General features: G+C 37.5%; 1 protein-coding gene across 1 annotated transcript; it reads right to left on the minus strand.

Moving 5' to 3' along the window:
* Positions 1 to 772: 772 nt before the first annotated feature.
* On the minus strand, positions 773 to 8,691 carry dnaaf4 (dynein axonemal assembly factor 4). The gene is made up of 9 exons (XM_041796055.1): positions 8,424 to 8,691; positions 7,259 to 7,406; positions 5,615 to 5,748; positions 5,274 to 5,496; positions 5,046 to 5,191; positions 3,284 to 3,393; positions 3,046 to 3,199; positions 2,176 to 2,281; positions 773 to 2,019 (listed from the first exon to the last, which is right to left on the minus strand). Exons 1-9 carry the CDS (start codon positions 8,544 to 8,546, stop codon positions 1,916 to 1,918), a joined length of 1,248 nt encoding a protein of 415 aa, XP_041651989.1. The 5' UTR covers positions 8,547 to 8,691; the 3' UTR covers positions 773 to 1,915.
* Between the last annotated feature and the right edge of the window lie 877 nt (positions 8,692 to 9,568).

Consider the following 9,568-nt stretch of genomic DNA (forward strand, 5'->3'; position numbering starts at 1 on the left):
TGATGCCATTGAAACACAGCAAACAACAATAACTGAAACTCTCTTTTAGCACAAACTTCTTCCATCTCTTGGGAACCAAAAATGGCAAAAAGTCTTCAAAATATTGACATATGTACTAAAAAAGTCCCTGCACTTTTTTGTGTTGGCTGTATTTGTGGCATTACTCAAAGCAGCTCCTGTCTGCAGTGACACAGGGGGCCACATCACAGGCTCTCTCTATATATATTTCTCTCCATTATGAGCTATTCATGCCAGCTCCATCATAATCTAAGGGTTAAGGCATGCACAGTTTGACACAGCATGGTTCAATGACAGAACAGCCTGCCATTGGTTAACAGCCACCCTCAAGGCATACGGGGAAAACAATATGGCAGTTAGCATAGTAGCAGAAAATAATTGAAAATGGATAAAAAAAAAAATGAAAAGACGTTCCCCAAAATATTCCCAAAGCTCCAGACTTACTAGAAAAGCTTATGGGGATTTGAAGGCATCAATAAAATGGTGCAATGGCTACTTTCAAGAGGCAAACAGTAAAAGGAATGATTTATGGTTAAAAAGTTATTGAACCTTAAAAAACCTGTGGCCTTTTTGTTGTATACCAAAGCAATGAGCAGGGAGGGTTAAAAATAGAAAAATAAACTTATGACTGAATGAAAAGTCAATTAAAATATCTATGGGTAATGGCAAAAAATTGAAATATTTGACATTCTCAGCTTATCTACAGCGTGCCTAAAACCAAAATATAGCGTACCACTGAAAAGATAAAAAAATATTAATGTGTTAATTTCAGACTTTAATATCATTGTGATTAAGTCAACACTGCTGGCAGCCTTATTTACAGAGACTATATAATCTCTTTAAATTGCAATTACCAATAACATAATCTGTTTTTAAACCTATGAATAAGATACAGATTCAGGTCATGTCAACTGCAGCATGATATGAATAGCTGCATGTTTAGATGTCATTTCTTGTAACTGTGATCATAAAAAGCCTAATTTTGAGTTTCTGATTGGTCCCAGATAAAACTGTTGGTATTCTTTTAATTAACATTTTGATACTTTAAGAAATTGAACATGACAGACTCTCCATCGGCTTTGTTTGACTGTACGCTCTGTATATTTGTTTCATAAAATAATTCATGATTAAAATCATTCATGAATAAAATGTTTACCCTTTGATATTTATTATAATTTAATATTGACAGCTGCAAACAGTTTCTACAAACTGTACACTCTATGAATGAATAAATGATTCACTAGAAAGTAGGAACTGAAACAGCAAAAACATCTTGTATAATTATGGATTAGGCATTTTGCCCATTCTTTAATACAATTTTAAAGACTTTGGTTATTAAAAATCAGTAGCTCATGCTGTTTTAAATTTATTTACTTTCTTACTTTGTCCATTCATTTTAAGTCAATAAGAATCACTTAACTAATCTGATTGCTTATACATTTTTGACTAAGTTCATACCCACTTCTCCTATCATGTAGATTTGAAATTGAAAGTAAGTCAATGCACAAGGCAGCAACATTTACAGTCACTGAGGCAGACTTTATGAATATTTGTTTTATCCCTAGAGTTGTAATTGCTGATTATTAAACTCCAATACTGAGAAAACTGCAATGCCATAATTCATATTGCAAATAATAATAATTATGTAATGATTTAATAAATTGTTAGTATGTAGGTGCAACAATCCACCACATGAGGGAGCTATGCACATTCTTTAACAGCTTCCTCCACGTACAACTATAGCACTGTTTAATAGAAGTGGATTAAACCTTTCTCACTTTGAATACAAACTGCAGGGATTTTACTTTTTATTTGACTGTTTGGTTACAAACATGCAGAAGCCTGTAGTATCTGTTCTCATTTATTAAAGTATCAAAACAGTTTCCCTCACTATGCCTCAGTCGGCTGTGCCTTGAATAATGTCTCTGATTCTCTGTGTGTCCGCCTGCAGTGTTTCATTGTGAGGGTTGATCATCAGTGCAGCTTGATAATCCTGCAGCCCTGAAAAACATGTGACAGATAGATCAGCTGGCAGCACAGAGAAGATGTAGATATTCTAACTCTGTATAACACACAAGGCAAAAAGTGTTAACTCTCTACTGACATGTCTTATCTTTAAAATCCATATTTAGTATCGCAATCTACTGCTGTTCTGACCTTCTGTATAGAGCTGCAGCTGGCAGAAAGCAGACCCTCTGCGGACATGAGCTCTGGCTCTGGCTGCTGCGTTGGCAGCAACAGGTGGACTCAACAGATCCAGGGCCTGCAGAAACACAGGGTGTGTATTTATCATTTATAAAGAAGAAGAAACTGTGAAACAGATACCTCCAGAATTAAATATTAAAGGGAAATATGTAGAGTTTTCAAAATAAAATGTCCACATTAATCCAAAATGACAGCCTCTGAGCTACATAGTACAGTGCTGGGAAAAGCTCCCTTTCTGATTCCTGAGTTTTTTGCACATTTATCACACTTAAATGTTTCAGATCATCAAACCAAGAAAACCCAAGTAAGAAGAGTGTTTGAATGATTATTTAATTTTTTAAGGGGGGAAACATCCAAACCTATCTGGCCCTGTGTGAAGAACATATCCTGTCAAAGACTGATATATAATGGAGGATAAACTGCTGCTGCAAGTGCCTAAGTAAGTTGCTGTGTAATCAGGAAGACAACTTTTAACAGCTTTTCTTCCTCATAAAATGAAATTCATCCATGGAACAATAATGGACGTCTACAGTTTACATCTTAAGGGGTGCAGTTCTTTATTTAACAGAGTCCTCGATTCAAAACAAGAAATAAGAAGCGGAGGAGGGCAGAACTGAGCATTGCATCTCTAATTGTCTTCTTTTGTTCTTGTTTTGATTGAGAATTTACAGTCTGTGTGTTTAACAGTTTATTCTGCAAATGTTTCTACATTAGAAGCTAAATGGATCTAAAGTGATATCGTGATAGTGTAGGGTGTAGCTTTATTTAAACAGCAGCATGCACAGTCATGCAGATGACCACAGACAGAGTGAATCTACAGACCTGAGAAGAGTCCTCAATGGCTTTGTGAAGGTTCCTTAACTTGAGATGACATGCAGCTCTGTTTGAATACAGTGCTGAGATCTTTCTGTTGAGCCTGATAGCCAAGCTGTAGGCATTTACTGCCCCCAGGTAGTCTCCAGCTGCAAAACATTTGCTGTAACAAAAAGTCTGTGTATTTATGTCCTGGCTCAGGAAAATTAAAGCACTGATAAATAAATGTGAGAGCAGACTTACTTACTCTCCTTTTTCCTTTAACCAGGCAGGGTTCCTCTGCTCTTCCTTCAGATCCTTCAGCTCTTCTACATCTGCATTCACTGCTCGCCTCGCTTCAGCTTGTCTTTGGAGCCACTGGTTGGTTCAAAGATGAGACAAAAAGTCCATGTGAGGGCTGATTTATTTACAAAGCACATGATGACAGCCCTTTGTTTAGTGAAATGCTATTTTTGGAGAATGCTGTATATTTGGAAAACGTCTTCACCATCCTTTCATGTAGTAAAGCTACAAGCATAACTCCCCTGTGTATTTCTCAGAGAATAAAGACCAGCAGAATCAGTACCCTATCTCATCATAATTCATTAATTTGAATAGGTACTGATGTCACTTGACTCTGGCATCAGGTTGTTAGGTTTTAACAAATCAAAATATGAGAAGTGCATTGCAACACTTAGACCTCAGATATAAACACTAAAAGTGTTGCTGGATATCCATCCATACAGTCTCGCCCCATATCTGTGTCTCTGTCCTCAGCTGCTAACATAGAAAGTCTAGTTATTGAACTTATTGAAAAAAATGGACAAATGATTCACACAGACTCTTCTCATTTTGATTAAACATGAAATGCTTTTAAAAGCAGCTGATACATCACTCCCTTCAAAGCCACCAGGCTACACAGACAAACTGCATTTATTCTTCCTTACAAAACAGTTGCTTTGATTAGTGAGTTAGTCATGTGGTTTGTTTGTTACTGCAACAACCCTCATGTTAAACCAACTCATAGACTGCAGTTTAACCTTGACACGCATGATGGATTGGCCAGATTCCATGTCTGTCATCAGGCAGATCCATCTTGCAAAGTTCCAGTCTAAAACGATTGTGCCAGGTCTGGAAAGGGACCTAACCAATCAGCATCATTTGAGGAGAATGAGGCATAGCTACAGGTGGGGTTTAGCTGTACTAAAAGCAGATAGCGACAGCTGCTGCAGGTGTAGTGTTAGCCTGGATGTAGCTATAGTGGCATCAGTTTAATGAAAACTGGACCACATTTCTTCAATAAAGAAAGGGCAAAGAAAAGCACTGATAGATTATAATGCCGTAAAAGATCTTTTCGCTCTTCTCTTAAACTGCTTTGACATGAGTTTGTGTTAGTCAAGGGCCCGGTTTAGCTGTACTGTAAGCTGTTATACAATGACTGCTGATGGTGCAATGATAAGCTTGAATGTAGAAACAGGATGGCTAGATAAGACTTTCCACTACTGTAGATATGTAAACATCAACAAAGCAAAGTTCTGGCTGTGACTTTCCCTATTTTAGAAATTCAGAGAGTCCAAGGTGCTTGAAAATGGTCCAAAGTGAGAAAAACTCACAGTTCAAATCAATACCTATGTTTTTAGGTGGTGTATTCATGCATTGTTTTGAAAAGATGGAGAATAATATAAGCACTGTGATGTCTCCAGAGGTTTACAATACAGCCCATTTCGTGGCTGCTGACTGATGCAATCTTGAATAATTCTGAAACTTTTTCTTCCTGTTAGACATATTATAAAAATGTGGCAGAGGTTTAAAAATGACTGAAGGAGCCACAGGTCAACAGAGCTTTCAGCATTCATTCTTTTTGCTGTTCAATAATTTCATTTGTTTTCTTTTAAACCCCAGGGTCCTAGAAGTGAAAATTAAGAGTTAACCAATGGACTGTACAAGATCAAACCTATATGTCCTTTTAATGATATGCTAATTGTGTAGCTTCAAGATATGAGCTTGCAGATTGCAGAGAACCCTCTCACCTCTTCCTCTTCTTGCTGCCTCGACTCTCTGAGGGCTGTTGGGAAAACTCGAGGAGTGAACCTGACTTGAATGTTTCCAGCACTTCTTGGAGCAGGCAGGTCTACTTGTTTTTTCTTGCTGTTCCCCATTTTTTTATCTGTTGGATCTAAATGCAGAACATGTTCATTAATGTCCTCAAGTCTAAGAAAGGCATAAGAGGAAACTTGAACATGTTTGAAATTACTTACTCTGTTTGGCCTTTCCTCTACTTGAGCATCCCTTTCCCTGCTTGTTTGTCACAGCTGGCCCTTTGTTTTGATTTTCTCTCTGATTTTGAAGTTTTAGGCGGGCTTCTTCTTCTTCTTCTAACTTTTGTTTCTGTCTCAGCTGCCATGCTGCCAGCTCAGCTGTGGTTTTCTCTCGCTCCATCTCTTTCATTTTCTCAATACTTTCTCTTTCCTCCTTTTCAAGCTGAAAACAAATGAAACATTCTTCATTAAAGTCCTTGTAGATCTGATAGCAGACTTATAAGGTTAATTTTGGAATGGGTGCTGAGATTCATCAAATGTAAGTGGTACCACTATGTTACCGTCATCATTGTCTGCAGTGTATATTTTTTCTCTGCATTCTTCTGTTCAGCCTTGGATTTGGACTCTGAGGAAAGCTTTTGCTGGTATTTCAACAGAGCTCTTTCTCTTATCTCCTTCTTTGTTTCCTTATTATCTGAAAAACAATGATTTATTATGGTAGATTGGTACGACACAAAGGTTAAGGATACTTAATCATTTATAATAATCATTTAATCATTTATAATAGACTGGAAGTGCAGTCATAAAACAAGTTCAAAAGCTTGACAACATAACAGATGCTACCTTGCTTTTAGCTGAAATTACAATGATGATTTAAAAAACAATGAAATCTCCGAAGGTGACACCACCAAAAAGACAACTAAAGTTCATTTAAAATGGACTGAGGCTACAAATTCTTTTTGGAAACCAAGGATGCCTTGCCCTGCAGACTAAAGAGGAGAGGGACCATCCAGCTTGTCATCAACACACAGTTCAGAAGCCTGCATCTCTAATGGTATGGCTGTACTAGTGCCTGTGATGTGGGCAGCTTACACATCTGGAAAGGTACTATCAATGCTGAGAAGTTCATAGGTTTTAGAGCAACATATGCTCCCATTCAGACAACGTCTCTTTCAAGGGAAGGCCTTTCATATTTCAGCAAGACAATGCTAAACCATGTCTGAATCCATAAAAACAGTGAAGCTTTGCAGTAGAAGAGTCCGGGTGCTGAACTGGCCTGTCTGCAGTCCAGACCTTTCACAAATACAAAACATTTGCAGCATCATAAAACAAAATTATCAGCAAAGAAGAGCCAGGACAGACTGCTGTTAAAAGATGAGGGTATCCAATGGTAAACATGGCCCTGTCCCTACTTTTTTGAGATACACTGCTGCCAGCAAATTCAACATGAGCTAATATTTTTCATTGAATGGTAAAATGCTTCATTGTTTTGTTTATGTTATAATGTAAATGCATATATGGTTTATGAGATTTAGAAATCAGTGCACTCTGATTTTATTTACATTTTATACATAGTGGTGGCCCAATTTTGGGGGAAATTGGGGTTTTATTTACCCCTCGTTACACCACATAAGGTGTGTGAAATGAGTTCCTTACACTTCTGGTCACAAGTTGGGGTACTTTTGTCCAGTTTGAAGGAGAGAGTGGCGGCACTCATGGAGGTATTACTGTTTCTTTAAAGATCGGCCTTTCCCATTTACCACCATTCATTTTAGATGAAATGTTTTTACCCAGAAAAGAGGGAGGGGGATGGCATTGTTTGGCCAAAGTACCCAGGTGGGTTAGTCTTATAAATGCTCATATCAGTTCTTTAACTGCCAATGAGACAATTTATGTGTTTTTTGTTTCTAAATGTATTGCTCTGAAAGATAAGCCATATTTAAGATATGGTTTAAAACTTCTTTTTTTTTTTGATTATGTGGCTCAGATTAATTTTCCAATTATTTATATGTAAATGCTTATATTTGTTTTATATGGGCTACAGGCAGTAAAAAACAGCAATTCTCACTTAAGCAGTTATTCATATTGCTGTATTAATGTATATGCACTGTACATGGCCTGAACTGCCCTAGAACATGAAAAAAAGATGTTCATAGACACGGTCAACAAATAAGACAATAACATGGTCAGCTGGATGCTTTTACCTGTAACTATCATCAGATCCTCCCACACTTTATGGGTTTTCTTTGGCAAACTGATCACTGCTGCTCCATTTCCAACCTTTGCTGTGCTTCTACCTTCATCCACAGGTTCAAAAAGGAAGGCCTCAAATAAATAAGGTGGGTAATGCACCTGCAAGACAGGAAAAGTGGGTAACAAGGGCAAAGGAAGAACAATAGTTGCATGTTAGTTTTTGTATCATTTCTTTTTTAAATTCTATTTGCAAGTTCTTTGAGTTTATAAAGAACTACGGCTTTGGGACAGACAGCCTTTCAGGGGTGGCTTTAACCAAAAGGGTCCCTCATAAGCCCTGGTTCTCCTTTGGCTGCTCACAAACAGGATGCTTTGAACACGAACTAATGCTGCAGCCCACAAAAGTGAGGGTGTCTACTTTATCTTGGTAGTTCCTCTCCAGCATTCAGACCAATTTCCAGACAAAGGCCAATCTAGACTTGAGCCAGCAACCCTCCAGTTCCAGACATAAACCTTACTGCTGCCCCTGTTTCCTTAACTATCACTACTGATTTTCTGTTCTACCTTTAACTGGCATTTTAATGTTTAAATTGGGGTTTATAGTAATTCTATTCATTTCTTATTATTATGACTTTCTCATTGCTATCTCAATTTAATTAACAACGAATTATTATTATTTTTTTAAGCATTTGTATCTAATTCTATGGTTAAAAAAAACGTATTTTTATTTTACTTTAACATTGCTTATTTAATTTTATTATATGTGTCTTGATTCACATTTTTACGTTAGCATATTTCGCTGATTGTCCCTTATATTATTATTTAACCAATATCTATAATGATATATTGTTAAATTCATATTAGTGTACGTTATAGTCTTGAATCCTGATTTAATAGTCTGTCTTATCGTCTAACACGCTTTTCATTGACGTGTTACTGACAACACACACCAAAACGTGTGGACTGAATATGCTGGCATTTGTCTTTGCTGGCTTATCACACCGAAATAAGAAAAATACCAAACCCCACACAAAAATCATGTAGGCTACTTCATCTTGTTAAAAGCAGCATATTGTAGATTAACAAAAAGGTGACGTAAAGGCCAAAGCAATGCTGAAAGTACGTCCGGGTTACTTTTATTATGACGTTTAAGTCCGTAGTATCCATTAAACTGACCTTTATATACTCGTCTGTAGAAAAGATGTCCACCTTGCTGAGTGTAGCTCCTTTTAAAGGCACACTGATGTAAACCATCGTCTCTGTCTGAGTCCAGGAATAGTCTGTCACTAACAAAGGCATCTTCGTCACAGCTAACCAGCTTTAGCTAACCTGCTTTCACTAACAGTTGTGCTAACTGCTATTCTGAAAAAGTGGTTCAAACTTCACTTTCTACTACTTCCTTCTAAGTATCGATATATTCGGGATAAAAACAAACTTGTCATAAAAAGGGTGGACGAAAAATGGCGTCCTGGAGCATGGCGTCTTGTTGCTATGGTGACCACACAGCTTCAGTGCTGCCTTCAGGCGTTATGGGAAAATAGACTTCCAGTGTTGTGTTTAATGACGTTGTAATAGGGAGGGGATGGAAAGAAACTTTTAAAATTTACTCAAGTTATTATAATTAAGTAGCTTTTTGTGCACTTGAACTTTTTGAGTATTTTTCAAAATAAGTAATTTTACTTTACGATGCGCTCAGTTTTTTTGTAATGCTGCTGCCTGATGCTACAGTTGAAAACATTTAATTGTCATTATTCTACATTCAGTACCCATAACAACGTGAAAACTAGAAATTTCTGAAAATATATTGAAAATAGAAAGCTGAAATATCACACTGACAAGTATTCAGACCCTTAAAATGCACTTGAAATGTAGCAGGTTCCTCCTATTTCTCTTGATCTTTGCTGAGATGTTTCTACACTTTGATGTAGTCCACCTGTGGTAAATCAAACTGATTGGACATGATTTGAAAAGGCACACACCTCACTATAGAAGACCTCACAGCTGACAATGCAGAGCAAAAAAAACATGCCATGAAGTCAAACTGCCTGCAGAGCTCCCAGACAGGATTGCTGACAGGCACAGATCTGAGGAAGTCTACAAAATTGTTTTTGCTGCTCTGAAGGCTCCCACGAGCACAGTGGCCACCATTATTTCTCCAGTGGAAGAAGTTTGGCACAACCAGGACTCTTCCAAGAGTTAGTTGCCTGGCCTAACTGAGCAATCAGGGGTGAAGGAGAGGTCAAGAACCTGATGATCACTGAGCTCCAGAGATCCTGTATGGAGATGGAACAAAGTTGCAGAAGAACAACCAGCACTGCAGC

The sequence above is a fragment of the Cheilinus undulatus genome, linkage group 9, assembly GCF_018320785.1.
Source record: "Cheilinus undulatus linkage group 9, ASM1832078v1, whole genome shotgun sequence".
Classification (NCBI taxonomy): domain Eukaryota; kingdom Metazoa; phylum Chordata; class Actinopteri; order Labriformes; family Labridae; genus Cheilinus; species Cheilinus undulatus.